At 37.2% G+C, this 20,330-nt stretch overlaps 2 protein-coding genes and 2 non-coding genes across 5 annotated transcripts; 3 read left to right on the forward strand and 1 right to left on the reverse strand.

Moving 5' to 3' along the window:
• Positions 1-6,447: 6,447 nt before the first annotated feature.
• On the forward strand, positions 6,448-10,531 carry LOC111787499 (thioredoxin-like protein slr0233). The gene is made up of 5 exons (XM_023667482.1): positions 6,448-6,718; positions 7,291-7,379; positions 8,228-8,405; positions 8,706-8,776; positions 10,319-10,531. The coding sequence occupies exons 1-4, from the start codon at positions 6,527-6,529 to the stop codon at positions 8,769-8,771; spliced, it is 525 nt and encodes a 174-aa protein (XP_023523250.1). The 5' UTR covers positions 6,448-6,526; the 3' UTR covers positions 8,772-8,776; positions 10,319-10,531.
• A 1,554-nt stretch (positions 10,532-12,085) lies between these two features.
• TRNAN-GUU lies at positions 12,086-12,163 on the reverse strand. The gene has a single exon. It is a non-coding gene; the product is annotated as a tRNA-Asn (tRNA).
• Positions 12,164-14,393: 2,230 nt separating this feature from the next.
• TRNAN-GUU lies at positions 14,394-14,467 on the forward strand. The gene has a single exon. It is a non-coding gene; the product is annotated as a tRNA-Asn (tRNA).
• Positions 14,468-14,552: 85 nt separating this feature from the next.
• On the forward strand, positions 14,553-16,969 carry LOC111789069. Of its 2 annotated transcripts, XR_002814259.1 has the most exons (3): positions 14,553-14,688; positions 14,781-15,741; positions 16,752-16,969. XR_002814259.1 is itself a non-coding variant. In XM_023669710.1 (2 exons), exons 1-2 carry the CDS (start codon positions 14,668-14,670, stop codon positions 15,171-15,173), a joined length of 414 nt encoding a protein of 137 aa, XP_023525478.1. In that variant the 5' UTR covers positions 14,553-14,667; the 3' UTR covers positions 15,174-16,034. The 2 variants fall into 2 exon arrangements, 1 of the variants encoding a protein (XP_023525478.1); XM_023669710.1 differs by lacking the exon at positions 16,752-16,969 and having other exon boundaries at positions 14,781-16,034.
• Positions 16,970-20,330: the final 3,361 nt, after the last annotated feature.

Raw genomic sequence — 20,330 nt, forward strand, 5'->3', positions numbered from 1 at the left:
AAAAAAAAAAAAAAAAAAAAAAAAAAAAAAAAAAAAAAAAAAAAAAAAAAAAAAAAAAAAAAAAAACCAAACATGAAATTTGGTGGTTGTACTAGTTGGAGCAAAGAAAACAGGAGTGAAATGGATTTATAAAAGCTAAATGAGTCTGGAGAAGTTGATAAATATAAAGCAAGATTGGTTGTAAAAGGCTACACACAAGAGCATAGAATTGATAATACGAAAGTGTACAGACGTGTCCAGAATGGATACGGTGAGAATGATCATTGCTTTTGTCGCCCAAAAAGGTTGGAAACTCTTAGATGTCAAATCAGCTTTTTTATATGGAAATTAAAAGAAGATATTTTTGTTGAAGAACCAAAAGACTATGAGATAAAGGGAAGTGAGGATGGTGTACAAACTCTAAAAGGCTCTCTACTACGGATTAAAACAAGTACTTAGAACCTGGTTTAGTCGAATAAAATCCTACTTCATCAAGGAATGATTCAAAAGCAGTTCCAGTGAGTAGACACTCTTCATCAAGAAGAAGGGAGGTAAAATTCTTATTGTAAGCATTTATGTTGATGATCTTTTATTTACTGGAGACACGATGAAGAATTATTGGAGGAGTCTAAACGTTCCATGAAGAAAGAGTTTGACATGAGACTTAGGTCAGATGAGATTTTTTTCTTGGAATAGAGGTAATACAAAGATTAGATGGTATTTTTATATGTCAAAGAAAGTATGCTTCTGAAGTTTTAAATCGATTACAATTATGTTTGTAATCCCATTGTTCCCGGACAAAAAATTGGCAAAGATAAAAATGGTGCAAAAGTAGATGTAACTTTGTATAAACAAATAGTGGGAAGTATGATGTATCTCACAGCTACTCGTCTTGATCTCATGTTTGTTGTAAGTTTGATTAGTCGTTTTATGGCATGTCCAGCACAACAACATTTTGCAGCAGCTAAAAAGATTTTAAGGTACTTGAAAGGTACGGTAGATTATGGTGTATTTTATACAAAGGGAGGAGTCAGTGATTTAATTGGATTTAATGATAGTGACTATGCCGGAGACAATGGAAGATAGCAAGAGTACTTCAGGCTATGTGTTTATGATGAGTGGAGGAGCCGTAGCTTGGTCTTCTCGTAAGTAGCCTATAGTCACCTTATCAACCACAGAAGCTGAGTTTGTTGTTGCTAATGCCTGTGCATGTCAAGCTGTTTGGATGAGGAGGATACTCAAAGAGATTGGTCACTCTCAAATAGAAGGAACAAAGTTAATGTGTGATAATACTTCAACTATTAATCTATCCAAAAATTCAATTCTACATGGACGTTCGAAACACATAAGAAGAGTAAGATTTCACTTTCTTAGAGATCTTACAAAAGAAGGAATTGTTAATTTATTATTTTATGGTACCCGAAATCAACTTGCTGATTTGTTGACAAAGCCTCTAAAATCATAAGCATTTCAGAAGTTGAGTGAAGAACTTGGTGTGCAGAGTTTTCCTGACTTGCCAAAATTAGTTCAAGACAAGAATTGTTAGAAGAATTTGATTAGGTAAAAAATAGTTAAGTATTTTTAAGTATTTTGTTTAAATATTTTTCCAGATTTGTTTTGGAGATTTGTGGTTAGTTTCTATTCAACGTTATTTGTAAAGCTATAAAAGCTAAGTTTAGTATTCAATAATACAAACCTAACAGGAAGTTGGGGCGACCACGAGGTGGGGGTTAATTGCAGACCCAGACGCAGAATGCCCAACGCTCGACAACGCGGACATGAGCTTTCTGCTCCATGACCAGCCCTTGGCCCCATTGAGGACGAAATCACCATGAGACCAGAGACCAAAGACAAGGACAAGGACAAGGTCCCTCACTGCAGGGACCAAGGACCTGGTGGACCCTGTGTTATCGTGCCTCCTTAAGGGTCGGGCAGTGGTGGACATACTGAAGAGGGAGACGTTGTTGGCAGGGCGGAGGAGATGACAACACTCTTGTCAGAGGCATGGGGGTAGAGGAGAAGGAGAAGGAGATTATGGAGCTTGACGGCTATTCACTGGGCATTGAGGGCGCACTGCAGAGACATGCCATGAAGGTGGACAAGGTTTACACCACACTATATGCGCCAACGCACATTACGTCTGTCGTTTCCATGGGGGTCTCGGACCTGGACAAGTCTGTGCTTCTACCTGACATGGCGCTTGACTGGAGGAGGATGAGGGTGTTCCGTGAGGCGGTTTTCTACCTCACATGCATGGTGGAAGGACACCCCAAAAAGAAGATGGCGGGGATCACTGTGTCGGGCCAGAGATCCGGCAGCAGGAAGAACATGATGGCATTTACGCCTATACTCGGTAGGCTACTACATGGGGGTGTCGGATCTGGGACATGCAATTGCTGGGCAGCAGCCGACATGGGGAAGGAATGCACTGCCACGCTCCTGGTAGAGGGGGCGTACATGTGGGCACTGAGGGCAAGATGCCTGCGCGCCCTAAATGTATCCACGCTCGCCCATGGGGAGAAGAAGCCCTCCGCGAACCACATCCTACTGAACAGCAAGATCGTGAACATACTACTCAAGCCTGCTCCCTACATGGCCTACAAGGCCTGGAAGAATCACATTAGGATCTCACCTGACATCCCCTCGAGTGCAAAGAAGATGATCATAGGGTTGGACCTGGATGACGACACGGGCACCTCGAAGCCCCGGAAGTCCACTGTGTTCTCGGGTATGAAGAGGGCCATCCTGGTGGGGAAGGAGTCGGTCGTGACCAGGTACCTCCTCCGCCCCTCCGACCTAGGGGCAGCGCTAGAGAAGGCATGGAGGGAGCTCGCACGCGACGTGATGGCCTCGATCACTAAGGTCTACGCAAAGGCAAACCCCACCATGCCACAGGACGGGGGTATGTGATATGAACCAAGAGATCAATCATACAATATACTTCATTGAAGATGTGAAGAAAATGTTGTCAAAATTTCCAAAAGATGTTTCGATTCATGCCACATCGAAGAAGAATCAAGTTTCATTGTTATAAATTTTGGGTGGATCACAATTTGGAGTTATAGTGTTTCTTTAATGTATCTAAGGCTTATTACATAGTGGATAATTATGACCATAAAATATACACCGTGGCTAATTATAGTCTTATAGTCATAAAGTATAAATGTTACAAACACTTGAAATGACTCATGTAAGGTCAAAGGTTTTATTTTGAGACTATATAAAGCCAGTATGTTATCTTTGTAAGATAGACGGTGGAAAATGTAGTAAAAGAAGCATTTGTGCTTTCCTTTAGCCAATGACTAAGTTTCTTTGCAATTATATGTAGTTTAGGTGGCAGGTAGAATCATTCGAGCTTGACATGATCAATCTTTCTTGTGGAGTGATTCGAATCTCAAACAAGTGTTCTTGCCTTGACATATTTGATCAACAAGAATCATTCAAGCTAGACATGATCAATCTTGCTTGTGGAGTGATTCGAATCTCAAATAAGTGTTTTTGCCTTGAGATATTTGATCAACAAGAATCATTCAAGCTAGACATTATCGATCTTTTATGGAATGATTCAAATCTCAAACAAGTATTCTTACCTTGAGATATTCGATCAACAAGGTAATCTGAATTTTACTCCCCTTGTAGTGATTCCATATCATTTGGTATCAGAGCTTTCCCTTGGATTGATTCGATATCATTTGGTATTAGAGCTTTCAATTAGGTTGATTCCACGTCACTATGGTAATCAAGAGAGAAGTTATCTTTGAGAACCTTGATGGGGCCTTATGGGGAATCCCAAAACAAAATCATGAGAGCTTATGCTCAAAGTGGACAATATCATACCATTGTGGAGATCTGTGATTCCTAACACATAGACCCAAAAATAGATGAATCGAGTTGTCACCCTTAGGGTGCAACCCCTATTCATGAACTAGCCAAGAGGAGGATGGGTCTATGTGGTATATATAGTCGAGTTGTCACCCTTAGTGAGTTACATTGAATCATAGAGGGTACGTTACTGACGTAGTTTTAGTTGTGCCTAGAGGGGGAGCAAAGTTAGTTATTGTCTCTGCTCGGAAGGATGACATGATAGGTAATTTATTATTATAACGCAAGAGAGGGTGTGAACAAGTCAGTTACTCTCTCCGATCGGAAGAGAAAATTGACAGGCAAGTGACTATTTCACCTGAAAAGGCGACGCAATAGGTAGTTATAACCCAGCACCACTAGGGAAAATCCTCCTATATGTGGTCAGTAGATAGTTAGGTGTGAAGTACATATCTTACGTTAGAGCAAAATGGTTCATCCATAGTTACTAGACTTACCATAGGCCTGACCTTTTTAGTTATGAACCCGAGTGGTGCTGGGTTATAACTAATTTGAAGAAAATCATGTGGCTTTAGATTTGAATGCACGCCTAGAAGCCGAATGAACCAATCTGTTGTTGCCACGTATCATGATCCAACCTTGGTTTTCTTCAATTTAACCCCCTTTATATTTGTTCTCATGAATGTCTTGATAATTCAAGAAACAATATTCCGAGAGGAATCTACCAAAGAAAATTTGGAGAAATTTTGTAACCAAAAGCTTGAAAACTAAGGCTTCAAACATCAACTACGAGGTAAGTAGCAATTTTGGACTTTTCTCCGGATATACCGGTAGGAATCACTTTAAAATTGATAAGAACCTTAAGTTACATAATATTTAAAGGATTACTGAAGAATTTATTCAAGAACTGTGAATGAAAGGCTTAAATCGAGCTTTGTGCTCTAAATAAACCAGTTTTTAAGGAGGATAACTAAACAAACTCCGTCGCACGTGAAATTTTAATTTAAGCATGAATATGATATATTAACTGTTAGGATCGATACCAGTTGTTAGGATCGCACAACAACGCACACGCTCGATCTAGATGAACACAAAGAAAAAAAGGATAGAGAAAAGTTGCAAGGAGAACTCTGGCTAAAAGGATTTTGTATTGATGACTTCAGGTATGTACAACAAGAGAGAGTACAGAGAATAGAAAAGTACATTTTCAAAGCTCTACCCGCACCAGATATATATATGGTATAGTTTACTATATATAGCTTTACCAGATTTAGCCATCTACTATATATAGCTATTTACCATATATAGCTTTACCGGATATAGCTTTACCATATATAGCTTTACTATATATAGCTTTACTAAATATAGCTTTACCGGATATAACCTATAAATAAGTATCCGGCTCCATAAGCCTAACATTAACTTCAAAGGTCATTAGATTAAGTCAAGGGACTGAACCAGACATATGGTAAAAGTAACTAAAATGCCCTTAGAATGTCAACCCTCGGTTTATGACCCAAACCACATCCAATAAAACTTGATATATTACTTGAATTCATGACTCTCAAAGGACTAGTGATGTTTCAAGACTATTGGATCGTGGGTGAAAAATTACTAAAATTACTAAAATTACTAAAATGCCCCAAAGGACTAATGACCATGAACTTTAAGAACTTAGTAATTTTGTTGGTCTTGTTAGTTATATGATTCTTTATGTATTATTAGGAATGTTTTATGCTTATGATAGGATCATGTTTACTTTAAGATCGTACATGTATCATGAATAGGGTGTGTAATAAGTTTTCATGTATACCTAGGGTTACTTATATTACCATGCACCAAGACATACTCTAGGATTATGTACCAAGTTAAGCTAATGCCTTACACACCCCTTACCCATGATCCTTTTAAGTTTGCTAGGTACTACTCGACTGGTTCTAAGTGATTCATGATCTCCCGCCACCTTATGCATCATGATATCTATGTTTTCCTCTTCTAGGTGGTATGCCGTACATCATGCTTTCCTAGCAGAATGTCATGGTAAGGTCTTATGTTTCTCCTTGCCTAGATGAGATGCCCTACACCATATTAAGGAATGACTGCCCATGTTTGTATGTCTAACCTACCCCATTCATGCAAATTCTCCCTACCCATACCCCTAAGACGCTCCAATCACATTTCTTGCCGGATGACACTTCCATGTGTGTTGCACCGACCATGTGACCTTCTCGATCCTTCGTGGAGAATAGTCTAGGGCCATATTAGAAATAGCAACTAGGTTGACCAAGTATCATGAACCCATGAACATGGGTAAGAGTTACAAATAGGCTACTTATGGAGTCTTGGGTAAGAGTTACAAATAGGCTACTTATGGAGTCTTTGTGCTCACTCCAACTTTTTCATGTTTTTCACGTAACTAAGAAGCTAGGCGGGAATGAGCCATAGACAAATCACCTCAACCTCTAACTCTGTTTTTCATTATTTTTAATATTTTATTTATCCCAAATGGTAAAAAAGAACAAAAAAATATATTTTTATGGTAATAAAAATATTGCTCCGATCTACTGCCGTCCGATTCGGCATCCCTCTTAATCCGTTCATCCAACGGCTGTCATTCATCTGGAACAATATAACCAAATCTTTCCCTTCCCTTTGGCTTCTCCAATAAGCCAAAACAGACGACAGAATTCCTCTATCGACATTGTTGGAGCAGAGAGAGCTTCACATGGCGGCCTCCATTTCAACTTCAGCTAATCCTCTTCTCACCTCAGAGCGCCCGAACCAATTGGCTGCTAATGTAACATCTTTGTCGAGATTGTCTTCCACATCGTCTATACAGCTACCGGTTCAGCTTCGGTGTGTTCGACTCGGAAACCATGGGGTTTCGACTCTGTCGCGGTCTCGAAACTTGCCTGTGGTAGTAATCTCTTTTCTTGGATCTGTATGTCGTCTTAATTGAGGAACCTGTTAGAGAAATTGGAATATGTGGACTTCCCTTTTGTTCTAATTTTTGCTTTTGTTCATAATCTAATATTCAATGACTTCTTGTTAGTTGTACGGTTTCTTGCCCTAATTGCAGATATAAATATTCTGTAGACCGAAACTCATATGATTTAGCTGTTTTCTTTTCCCCTTTTCCTTTAACTTCGGGATTTCCTTTTATTTGAATTTTGATAATCACGGTGTCTGCTGCTTTTTCCACATAACTTGAAACTAGACGGTTCAATTAGGATTTTTTGTAAGAAATAAGTATATTCTATCTGGTTCTATGATTTCTAGGTTTGTTCAAAAATCCAGTTATAAGTACATTTCCAGAAGTACTTTGTTCATTCGGAATGTTTAGTACTTTGTTCATTCACAAATATTACATTAGTGTTTTTTTTATTAATTCTTAAGTAGATTCTTTGAATATGGATGATAATATGAAGTTGTGTTCAAACTACTGTAGTGAATAACGGTGGACTTGTTCGTACAAACTAACTTTTGTAGGTCAAAGCAAGTAATCAAACGTTTTCCTCCTTTGATGATTTACTGGCCAACTCTGGCAAACCGGTGTTAGTCGACTTCTATGCTACCTGGTTAGTCACTTTCTTTATCTTCAATGCACGCACACACATCTATTTTCAAGGCACTCTTCCTTGAAGAGCATTGCAGACGTGACATGATATTTTGTTACAGTTTGCATGATTGTTAATATGTTGAATCGCTTTGTGTTTAATAGATCTTGAATTTTAAAAGTGACTTATATGTTTCGGACCTATGAGTCGTAAAGTTGAAAATTAAGTTTTGGAGATCTGTTAGACACATTTTTCTATGTGTAGGAACCTAACTTATAGCTTAGCCTAAAATTTAAAATTTGTGGACTAATATGGGTGTAGTTGATTTAGTCAATTGCATCAATTAAATGTGCCAATTTGATCTACTTATTTGGACATTTCCTTGTCAAAGGGGTTATGACCTTTACATTTCTTGAGCATTTCTGTTTAGAAATTCAGAATTGTAAATAATTTGCATTACACATTGTTTATGTTTGATTATATACTTAAAAGACATCTCGACAACGTCTAGTTCTGTTTGAACGTGCCTGTTGTGGGATCCTTGGAATGTTTGTCCTTGATTGAGTTGCTACACACCCATTTTCAAAGAACTCCTAGAAAAGCATTGCATACGTGGTATGATATACCATCACACTTTATATGCACAATGTTAATCTGCGGAGACATTTTTAATACACTATTTCAAAACAATCTATTGTTACTGGGAGCAATACCTTGTGAATATGATTCAATGATCAAGTTAGTGCTTGACTACTGAGGAGAAATGGAACAAGCAGGGTTTCAATTGTAGAATCGAAGTATTTTCTTTTATTTAGAAAAAGTAATGTAATTTTATTAAATAATGAGTAAACCTAGCCCCTCATTTGCAGGTGCGGTCCTTGTCAGTTCATGGTTCCTATTCTTGAAAAAGTTAGTGCTAAGCTGAGTGACACAGTCCAGGTGGTCAAGATTGACACTGAGAAATATCCTGTCATCGCTGATAAATACAAAATCGAGGCACTGCCTACGTTCATCCTCTTCAAAGATGGAAAACCCCGTGACCGATTCGTAAGTGAATGCTTTGACTCATTTCTAGTCATTTGGAGTGATATCAAATGTACGACTTATTGTAGCTTTTGCTGTCAAACAATAGATGCGTGAAGACATCTCTCTCATATATGTTTCAGAATCTTTCTTACTAGGCTACAACTATTTTTCGTTTTCTTTAAGTTTTAGTGAGACCTCATAAACAATCTTTAACTTCTTAGACATTCTTGTTGAAATGTCAGGTAGTCGCTCTTTCAGTTTCTTCTGCTTTGATTATTAATTTTTTTATTTTAAACATGCCTGCAAATGATATATATGCAGGAAGGAGCTATGACAGCGGATGACCTCATCAAACGCATTGAAGATTCTCTGAAGGTTAAGCAATAACACTGGTGAGACTCTATACCCTGATTAAAGAATTTGTCTAACCTTGCATTGCATGCTTAGAAGATTTAATACCCATATTGTTGGGAGACAAACTTGGTTTTTTGTAGTTTGGGTCGGACACCTTTTTTTGGGTTTGTTTTTTGTATGTCNGCCGAACTCTTTAAGAGAACGACAAGATATACAATGAGCAATTAAAAAACCAGCTCAAACCAAATAGAGCCAAAGCAAGACAACGACAGAGGCCGAATAAAACTTAAAAAGAATGATCTCCAACTCTTAAGAATGAGAAACAACATATAAATACAGAACTCTGTGAGAGGAAGTACTTAACCTAGCTGTAGACTGAACTTTTCCAATACATTTCTTCCACTATAAAGATCCACTCGTTTCTCCCATGCTAAATGTTCTACAAAATAACTAAAAGGTAGTCTTCGACAACACTTCTTCCTCGTCTTTAAATGGAGGATGGAACAAGGCCTCCTTACGAGGAGCAAGAAAAACAATTATGAACCAAGGAAGCTAATCTCCCAGCATATGATTATGTTCTCCACGGCATACTTACCCAAAATACACTGCTTTGGATTCACATCACGGAGGAAATCTCCTGCATCAAATCAAATGTGCTAATCTCTCCGTGCATGACTTGTTAAGCAAAGAATCTAACCTTCTTTGGGACAAAGAAAACAAAGAGGGGCTTGGATTGGGAGAGATACACAAAAGAGAAAAGAAACATCTAGAGAAAAACCACTTGAAAGGTCAGAGCTCCCCAAAAAATATCCCAGAGTCGGGACAAAACCAAAATCTCACTAGTTATGGAATCAAAGTGGAGATATCAAACAGGGAAGGTGACATCAAAAGCTTCCCTGTCCAAAAGCGGAGGCATAAAATCAAAGTCAAAGGGAACATAATCCCGGGAAGCAAGAAGGATATGGTCTTTAGGAGCAGATTTTTACAAAGAAAAAATGAAGGCAAATCTCTTATTGCCTTTTTATAGCTTTAATCTGTCTAAAAGACATCAAGAAATTTGCACACTTTATCACTCCAATTCTCATTTAGTGTGTTTATAACAATACCTTATCCCAACAACTATTTTGATGAACTTAGAAAGAATGCTTGTTCCCTTGCAAAGAATATTTGGTTGACCTTGAGGCGCTAACAACATTTTTTTTTCATAGCTAAGAATGTTAGCATGATTTAGAGGTGCAAAATTAGGGACCAATTAGATATCAAATTCCAAAATTGGAACCCAAATGTCACTTTTGAAACCTGAAGGATCAAATAGAAATAAAGTTTAAATGTTAATGATAAAAAAAAAATTGTAGTTGCAATAATTCTGTTAAAAGCCTACAAATTTTAGTACATTGGTTGGAGTTTGCGGAACTGATCTAAGCACTGGGTTGAAAAAGTATTGTAAAGGTTAACCTAACCACCTACTATAAATCTAGTAAGTTCTCATATTGTGTATATCCTTAGTTCCTTCGTTTTCAAATCATGTAAGTGTTTAAATGTTGGTTAATAATTTATAATATTAATTGGTTGCACTGCAGAAACACTGGGATGTCAAACGTCCAAGGGAGATATCTTTAACTTCTTACATGAATAGATGAAATGAATTCTATTTTTAGACGATATGAAGCTAGTAATTGTAGGCACTTACCCTATTTGGAGGATGAAGAAAGGGTGATGAGGTCAATTCACTTGAACCAGCCACTAACGATCCAATTGAATTGATTTGGACTATCATATTGTTTTTACTCTCATTTTTTTTACTATTTAAACTTTGAATTTAATTCTTTTTTTACTAATTTCTTTATTTTTACTTAATTTAAAATCTTTTTGTGAAATTGGTGACAGAATTGAACGAGATAAGTTATGAATATGAACTCATGAACTAAACCCCCTTATTTTAAAATTAACCATCAAGATACCCAATAACAAAAAAAGCTAGATACTATACTAAGTCAACAAGAGAGTCTGCTAATTTGAGTATTACTAACGGAGTGTTTTTTAAATATCAAAATGCTAGGAAGGTTTGAACTTCCGACTTTGTGGTTAACAGCCACATGCTCTAACCAACTAAGTTATTCCAGCACATGAGACACAAGTCACGTCCTATAAAAAAAAATACGGTAAATAAGTGCAAATCATACAAATGATAGGGTAAGGCATACAAAAAATTAGAAAACAAAAAGGATAAGATCCACTCAGTTTCGTATCTTGTACCTGAGTAAGAACTGACATCGCCCAATCAACCACACGAATGCTTCCCATATAAAAGCTCCCTATTGTGATAGGGAAAGTTTGAACATCTTCCTAATTACTTCATCCATTTACGTAGAATCTTATTATTCGCTTTTAAACAGATTTAACTTTTAAGAGATTTAACTTATCGAACAAGTTTAGGAGACTTAACTTTTGAAGTAAGTTAGCAGCAAATTTAGGACATAATAACTTGTGAAGCAAGTTTAGGAGATTTAATTTCTCGAGCAAGTTTGGGAGAATTATTAGTGTTTTCTTCCAACAAATAACCATAAGATGTACACCTTACACATGACAAGAGAAAATAATAATAAATAAACAAAAACCAACAATAAATAGGTGGAGTGACCGTCCATAACTAGTGATAGGGAATCACTCGAAGGGCTCTGATACCAAATAATATGGAATCACTGTTGGTCGAATATCTCAAGACAAGAACACTTGTTTGAGATTCGAATCACTCCATAAGCAAGATTGATCATGTCAAACTTGAATGATTCTACATGCAACCTAAACTACATAAAATTGCAAAGAAACTTAGTCATTGGCTAAATGAAAGCACAACTGTTCATTTTACTATATTTTCTAAGTCTACTTACAACATACATGACTTTATATAGCCTCAAAATGAAATTAATAAAGACATTCCAAGAGTGGTAACATTCATATTTTATGACCATAATTACTAATTATATAAATATAACCTAAAGTAAATAAAAAATCTTAAAATACAGTCTTAAAATGTAACCTTTCTTAAATGAAAATGTTACGATATCTTTTCTTTTGAGTGTGGACTACGGTGAACTATTAAAGAAACCTAACACATAGGAATATAACTAGGTTGGTTTGCAAGACGTAATACTTTAAGGGTAATGTGCGTTGATCATCCAAATTTATTTTCATGCATGAAAACAAGTGTAGCATTGAAAGTCGACCTCTTATAATTAATATTTCTTTTCGTTACCTCGCTTTATTTATAACGACAAGACAATTTTGTGGTAGTGCATAAGAACTTGCCTATAATCCTCTTTAAATTTTCTTTGATCGATCATTAACGCTAGAAAGAAGGCTTGAACCTTTGACCGACCTTGTGGTTAACAGCCACACGCTCTAACCAACTGAGCTATTCCAGCACATGAAATGCAAGTCATCTCGTGTGAAAAAACATACGGTAAATAAGTGCAAATCATATAAATAAGTCAATTTCTTTCTTGGACACCAAGGCTCGACTTCCACACGAAAGTTCTTCCTTATGCTTCCTTCAAGCTAAAGAATTATTTTGAAGGGATGAGTTTGTGGAATCGTACCAGAAGTTGCTTGAAATTTTCTAACGGGTCAAAGAATGAGTCAAACTAGAATATGACCCGTGTGGCTCTCCTATGCTTTCGTTTTTTTACATTTAGGTTATTGTCATATATTATTCGTAAACAACTTTATCCTCGAAATTTATTTTTATCTGATACAACTTAGCTTGTCGTAAGATTTTCTAAAAGATTTGGGGTATTTACCCATCATTTCGTCCTCCTCCGGCTACTATGTCTCACCTCCTCTAACTAATGATTTTGTCAAAGGACTTTGATGAGGATAATTTCCTACCTATATAACGATTTTACCTTCCTTTCTTAAATTTTTATCTTGAACAACTTGCTTTTTGAAGCTTCAAATCATGAACTTCTACCTGTGACACAAAGAGTTTAAAAAACACGGTAAAAATTTTCATCTTTTAAAACAAAAATAAAGTTAGAAGATCAAAGCCATTAAAATTAAATACACCTAAAAGATTACATACTCGATTTACAAAACAAACTTATAAAAACAAAGGAAGTTGCCTTCCAAAAATCCCTCTATAGCTGAACAACACCGATATGTTCCCGCCCTCTGCCTCTTAGTTCCTGCTTAATTCATCTAAACAAATTATAACAAGAATTAGTATAAAAATATAATCGCTCAATCTATTTATTGGCTCTAATCGAATTTCCATCTAAATGGCTAAATACCACGTACAATTATGTAGTTTCCAAATTCTCTATAATAAATCTAGAGTCAATACATCCTCCCTCGACTCATTTGAGCACATCAACCCATCAAGGTATTGGTATGGAATCCTAGGATATATGTCACAATCTGATTTCGAGAGTCTCCCACGTACAAATTGTGACTTTAAAACTTAAAAAGATAGAAAATTTCACTTTTAAATACATATTATTTAAAATTACAAAATAAAACTGAAAGAGTTTGAATACATTGAGCTCAGTTAACCAATCAACTTAAAATATTAAATACTTGAAAAGATTAAGAGTATTAATATATTTGGCTCCCGATTTGCTTCCATTCTCAACCAGCTTCTTCTTGATAACCTAAAAAACATGGAAAACATGGAGTGAGTATAAAGACTCAACAATTAGCCGGCACCACACTCTTTATGTCATGTTCTTGTTCTTATCTATAGAACTTAGGTCCTTAGGTTATGTTCTTGAGTTTTGAGTTCTTATCATTATTTTAGTTCGAGGACCTTGATCTTGAGTTTTGAGTTCTTAAACATGATTTTGATATAAAGATCTTGGTTTTGAAGTTTTGAGTCATGGTTATGGGGACTTGGAACTTGATCCATGTTCTGGTACTTGGTTTTATCCCTTAAACACTCTTGGTATTTGATGATTGTGGAGACTTATATTTGATGTGGACTAGAATTTGGATTTCAAATGACCCATGGGGGCTCCAACATCCCCTTCATCCTTGTGATCTTGACACACTCATTAGTAGCCTTTAGGGGAATTAAGCTCCATATATATTTTTTGCCCCGACTTTGTGGCTTCATCGGACCTTAGGCGAGGTTTGTCTTCATCAATCGAACATATATTTCTAATGCTGCTATGCATAAAAATGAATCTAAGTGCCCAACACACCTCGACTTTTTGGTGCGTAACTATTTGATATCGGTTAGCCTAACGAATAGAAACAATTTAAATAAAATACTTTCAAGAACAAGATTCAAAAGACTTTATGAACTTTATATGAACATGGAAATAATTTGCAACAAAAGAAAATTAGTCCATAATCAAAGCTAAAAATATGATAATTTCGAAAGAAATAAACGAAGGCAATATAAGAAAAACAAAATAATGGTGCGTTGAAAAAGAACTTTTCGACTTCGTTTAGAGCTTTAATGGCGGATCACTTCAGCCGTCTAAAACTTGAGAGGTTGAAGATGAAAATGGTAGATGTGTGGAGAGATAGGAAGAAGACATGGAAACTTTCAAACATTGTTTGCCCTAAAATTCACAATTACGTGAGAGTGCTCTTGTTTAGGTACAAATAAGCACAAATAGTATTATTAATTTCTTTCTAATTTTAATCTCGAATGCTGGAATAGCTCAGTTGGTTAGAGCGTGTGGCTGTTAACCACAAGGTCGGAGGTTCAAGCCCTCCTTCTAGCGTTTTGTGTTTTCTTTCTATATTTTTATAATTTAAAAGACAGTAGCTAAACATATATGAAAGTTCCATTTAACTACTTTGTTCCATGTGTGTCCATATAAAAATATATATCAAAATCTCACTTGTGTCCATATAAAATTTTACCCATGTCGCCGGCAAGGTTGCGGATCTCACAACCACGAACTAAGCAGATCGTCCTGAGATGACTGCCCATCAACACAAGGTACGTGTCGTGCTGTTTTCATACGCGTCGTCGTGGGGAAACGAGGTCGAGATTTAGGGGTTTTCTAAACATCCATCTATGTGTGGTTATAGGTCGTTTCAAGTCACGAAACCACGGTGGTAAAGGTAAAGGAAGGAGGGAAGACAAACAGCGAGGAAGAAGAAGAAGAAAAGGACGGAAATCGGCGTTGGAAACGACGAACGGAGGAGAGAGAAACATCGCGCACGGAATCAGGCGAAGAAGAAAGGATCCATCGGAATCAGGCGAAGAAGAAAGGATCCATCGGAATCAGGCGAAGAAGAAAGGATCCATCGGAATCAGGCGAAGAAGAAAGGATCCATCGGAATCAGGTAGACTCGAACCAAATACGCTACCCCCAAGTCCAGCGGCCCAAACACCCTCAGCAGCCTAGTCCCGAGGCCCGACTCACTCTGCAACCCGAGCCGCGTACGACCCGGGTCCGCTGTGCAAACTCAAGAACCTGAGTCCAAACCCACCTTCAAACCCGAGGCCCAAGTCTGGCTCGACCTAAAACCCAAAAATCAGCCCAATAGCACCAAACTCATCCGCGAGCCAACCCGAAGCGGAACTTCGACCCGCGCCTCAACCTGAGACGCCTACGCTGTCGTGGCCCTCTTATATGCCACCACGTGTCAAGCCGTGGCGCCAGGAGCCCTTCAACTTGAGCGGCTTGGACCGCGCGACAACTCTCCGGCGGCTTCCCGACGACGTTCCTGCGACGCTTCAACGACTCTCCGATGACTCTCCTGGCGACTCCTCGGCTTACCATTTTTAGCCCAATTTCCACCATTCTGACCCTCCTAGACCTGTTTTCGGCTCCGATTAAGGTGTTTTCGGCTCCGATTAAGGAAATTTAGGCAGTTTTAGAGCTGTATTTTATATTTTTAGTTGGATTATTAATTAAATGTGAAATACTAACGAAAGGTGACGAACAATAGATAGAAAGCGAACCCCGACAACCTTTGGAGCAGCTTTCAAGGAACGGAAGTTTACGTTTAGCTAATTAGGGAGTACTTTGGTTAAGACAATCAAGTAAGTGGTCTTACCATAGGATAGACTAAAATTGTTTGCATTACCGTCTTATTTACGAGCATGATGATGTATGATGTTTATGATGATGTATGAGTATGATAATATATGATGTTTATGACGATGTATGAGTATGATACTTGAGCTATGATGCATGTTATATGTACGTGATTTATGTTTTGATGCATGACATACATATGATGTTTGATGTAATTGATGGCTTATTGATGAGTATCATGTTGTAGGCCGGTTTCTTTAATATGATGATGTTTTCCATATTGAGCATGCTATATGATGATGATTGTCATATTGCATCATGTCATTAGATCGACCTAGNGATGTTTGATGTAATTGATGGCTTATTGATGAGTATCATGTTGTAGGCCGGTTTCTTTAATATGATGATGTTTTCCATATTGAGCATGCTATATGATGATGATTGTCATATTGCATCATGTCATTAGATCGACCTAGGACACACCTCTAAGAGCATGAAAATGATATTAATATAAATATCCACGAGCATGTGTTACCTAGAGTAACAAAGAGATGAGACTAGAGGGTTGTGTCAGAAGAGACGTTATGATGGGATTTAGAGGGACCTCATGCATGTTGTATGTTCATAAGCATATGGCTACTTCCCCTAGAGATGATAGAGCGGACGCGCACAGTATGATGATGAGTGTGAATGCGCACAATATGTCGAGTAGGGTGTTCATGAGGTACATGACACTATGGGGTTTCATTGACCTCCGGACGTCACTACAAATTAGCTTGACTAGAGGGTCCAGGGGTGTACGAGCGCCTTGGGGATTCACACTCGCACGTGTGGGTCGTGTGTAGGGAAGTATTACATATCCAATTTGTCTGAGAATGGAGGCTACCCCTAGATGAGCTAGAAATAGGTCTCAAGAGCATGATTGCATGTGTTTGCATCTGCATGACCCCTATAGTGGGGCCATTTACTAACTATTCTTTGAAATACTTAGGCCGCATGCCACATAATTTTTCAGGTAAAGGCAAGGCGCACATGTACGGAGGACGGCGACATCACAAGCAAAGACTATGGCACGTGCATATGGTAGATTCATATTTAAATTCATAATCTTATGTTAGAATAGAATGTTTTGCATTTCATCGATTTAAATTATTTTGTATTTGTATTTAATTTCTCTAAATTTCAATGTTTCATATTTAAACACGTAAGACTATGACTGTGTTTTTCAGAGAAGATGATGTTTTAAATGTTTTCGACATTTATATTAAAGATTGTGTTTTCTTTTAAGAGATATTTCCGCTTAGATAATGGTTCTATTCATAGTTGTGAAGCATCATTTGCTGGTCTTCCGTGTTTGAGAATTGTTGGGAGATGAGTCACACATTAACTAATTAAGGAGAAGATCATAGGTTTATTATAAGGAAGGAATACTATCTACCTAAGCGGAGACCTTTTGGAGGAACCAGAAACAAAATCGTAGTCATAGTTCCTAACATTGAAGTGGTGGCTTTAACTCTACACCACTCGTGTCAATTTAAGATGTTAGTTTTTAAGGTTCCACTCATTGCCAATTGTGTAACAGGCTCCACTCGTTGCAACCCTATGAAGATTTATGCGTCATCTCTCATATTGAGGTTGAAGATGATGGTGTGAGTAGCTCAATTGAATCAGTCATGTCACCCAAACCAACTCCCTATAGTTATGTATAGTTTTTAACCCTCTTCTAGACTAGTTCTTACTTAATTATCTTTGGTTCCTCAAAATTGACTCACTACAAGTCCAGTACAAAAAAATTGGGTGAGTTTTGGACATCTGGAATGCAAAAACTAAGGTCTCGAATATAACTAAGCAAGTAAGCAGTCACTTTGGTTTTTACTTAAGATTTACTCGTAGAAATTGCTTAGAATTAAACCAAAACCTTGAGATGACAAATAACTAAGCAAAATGGAAAAGATAGGTTAAGAGCTATGTGTTAAGCACTTAAATCGGACGTTTTACTCAAGAATCATAAATTTTAAATTTTACTCACTAAATGAACTCCACTATGTATGAAATTTTAATGTACGATCTAATATCATATAATAAGGATTTATGCAAAGTTTTATGGACATAGGAACATATAATAAGGATTTTCATGTATGCTGGAGTTATGATATGTTGACATGTTAAGGGCTTATGAATTTTATGATACATTTAAGCTTAGGTTGTGATTAAGTGTTATGATGGACCCTTGGAGCTAGAACCCATGAACTTATAACCTAAAATGTCTCCCTAGGATGTACAACTCAAGCTTTAAGTGTACTATGATACTCATACTAGGTATCACAATTGTACATTTTCAACCGTGTGGCGTCATGATCTTAACACACTCATGACAAGTCTTAAGGGAAACTCAAGTCTTATTCACATTTTTTGTCCCGTTTTGTGGCTTCGTTGGACCTTAGACGAGGTTCTCCTTTGCTAACCGAACATCCCTCATGTGAAATCTTAGCTTGTTTAGTCATAAACGCCGCCCATGCGTGTATGTTCAATCATTTGTGACCTTAACCAACTTGCCTCTACACTAGACCAAATCATCCGGCACGACCTTGTCCCTACTCTAGGTCATTGTCATTCATGTGTCGTTGCATCACATCTTGTCACCTTGGTTACCAATGACATGCCTTTTATATCAGAATGTCATCCCAAGTCCCAAGATGTCATCAACTATCGTAGCTTGCTCGGACATGTCTATAAAAAATGGACTCATATGTCGTTCTTATCAATGGGCATCCCAAACATCTATCCATCCAGATTCTATCGAGGCATGAATCATCACATGTCCATGCTAAGTTATTTAAGGATTCTGTACCAATAGCATGTGTTTATACTAACTTATTTAAGGGTGGGGGCACAATGTTAACACAGGCACATCATCTAACATTGTTCTTGATAAACTCATTTCAAAGAAAGTCGCTCAAGACATAGGGGTGGTGGAGAATTGACAGCATGTCTCCCCCTGTAGTACATTTTGAAGTATTTTTTTGTCAAGCAAGAGTAGACATGATTTTGGTGAACAATCATATGGTCTCTTGGAGCGTTTGTTGGGTATCCAATTGAAACTAAATTTGGTTAGCATTTATATTTTACATATACAAACTTAAATCCAAAGCCACATGCCCAAACTCTATTGGAACTTTGACCTCCAAGGTTGAGGATCAAGGCCCTACTCGGGTCTTTTTCAAGTCTATATTTGACACTCATGTCAACCATTTGCCTTTATCTTGCTTATGTCTTAGCTTGGCTTCAATGCACACTCTTCATGGTGTGTTTGATGGTATGTTCTCTTCGGTCACATCATGGAACTTGTCTTATCTCGACCCTCACATAAGCCGATTGGAACCCCTTCTGTGTCACCACATTGTCTGTTTGCGCATGAGGGTCACTACCTCCTCTTTTCATAGAATGGTTGACACTAGGTACTACTCTATTCAAACTCACTTCATGCCCTGAGTCATCTTAGATGTACGTGGGATAACCTACCCATATTTCTTGTAGGATGTCAGAACCAAAATATGTCGTAGTGGACGCAGGAAAATGCCGAGACACGATGGTTCAAATCTAAATTCTGAATCATTGTTCAAATATTAGAAATATGTATTATGATAAGGTTCATTTTATTCACCAACCGTGTGACCTTAGGTCTTCTAAGAGGAGTGCTTTAGGACTAGGACTAGTATTACGTATTGGGTATGGAGTGGGAGTGGATAGCCTGATGGGATTATTTTTACAATTTTGGTATTTTTTATTTAGTAAAAATTAACATAAAGTATAAGATACCTATGTAATGATGAGGATGACATGCATGTAGTGGCAACGAAGAAATTGCATGGTTACACAGACACTAATAAATTTAAATTCTCAAGATTGTAACTAAAAACACAATCATTTAAATAATACAACTCAGAAAGAAAAGCCCAATGAAAAAACTTACCCTAATAAATTAAAATTTCAAAGATTATTAAATTATAACATATAGTTTAAATAACATAAATTAGGAAAAAAAATTAAGCCAAAATAAATGATTTTAGCCCTTATAAAATGAAAACTGATTTTTGAACCCCTTTCACCCTCATGTCACGTTGAAGTACTGCAGAAGAATAAATTGCAAAATCCGATCCAATTTATCGTAATCGATTAGTTAACATGTTGGTTAACCGTATTTTGAAACACGGAAAAAAATCATTGGCTTATCAAATTATCTATCGAGCCATGAAAAAGATTCAACAAAAGACAGAAACAAATCCACTATCTGTTTTACGTCAAGCAATACGTGGAGTAACTCCCGATATAGCAGTAAAGGCAAGACGTGTAAGCGGATCAACTCATCAAGTTCCCATTGAAATAGGATCCACACAAGGAAAAGCACTTGCCATTCGTTGGTTATTAGGGGCATCCCGAAAACGTCCGGGTCGAAATATGGCTTTCAAATTAAGTTCCGAATTAGTGGATGCTGCCAAAGGGAGTGGCGATGCCATACGTAAAAAGGAAGAGACTCATAGAATGGCAGAGGCAAATAGAGCTTTTGCACATTTTCGTTAATCCATGAACAGGA

Source organism: Cucurbita pepo, chromosome LG02 (assembly GCF_002806865.2).
Source record: "Cucurbita pepo subsp. pepo cultivar mu-cu-16 chromosome LG02, ASM280686v2, whole genome shotgun sequence".
Lineage (NCBI taxonomy): Eukaryota > Viridiplantae > Streptophyta > Magnoliopsida > Cucurbitales > Cucurbitaceae > Cucurbita > Cucurbita pepo.

Excerpts from the sequence above, each read along its gene's own strand:
- LOC111789069 (XM_023669710.1), top strand. The coding sequence starts at position 14,668 with ATGACTGCCCATCAACACAAG. Across the intron at positions 14,689-14,780 it reads TGACTGCCCATCAACACAAG|GTCGTTTCAAGTCACGAAAC; the intron begins GTACGTGTCGTG and ends GTGTGGTTATAG.
- LOC111787499 (XM_023667482.1), top strand. The coding sequence starts at position 6,527 with ATGGCGGCCTCCATTTCAACTTCAGCTAATCCTCTTCTCACCTCAGAG. Across the intron at positions 6,719-7,290 it reads GGTCTCGAAACTTGCCTGTG|GTCAAAGCAAGTAATCAAAC; the intron begins GTAGTAATCTCT and ends TAACTTTTGTAG. Across the intron at positions 7,380-8,227 it reads GTCGACTTCTATGCTACCTG|GTGCGGTCCTTGTCAGTTCA; the intron begins GTTAGTCACTTT and ends CCTCATTTGCAG.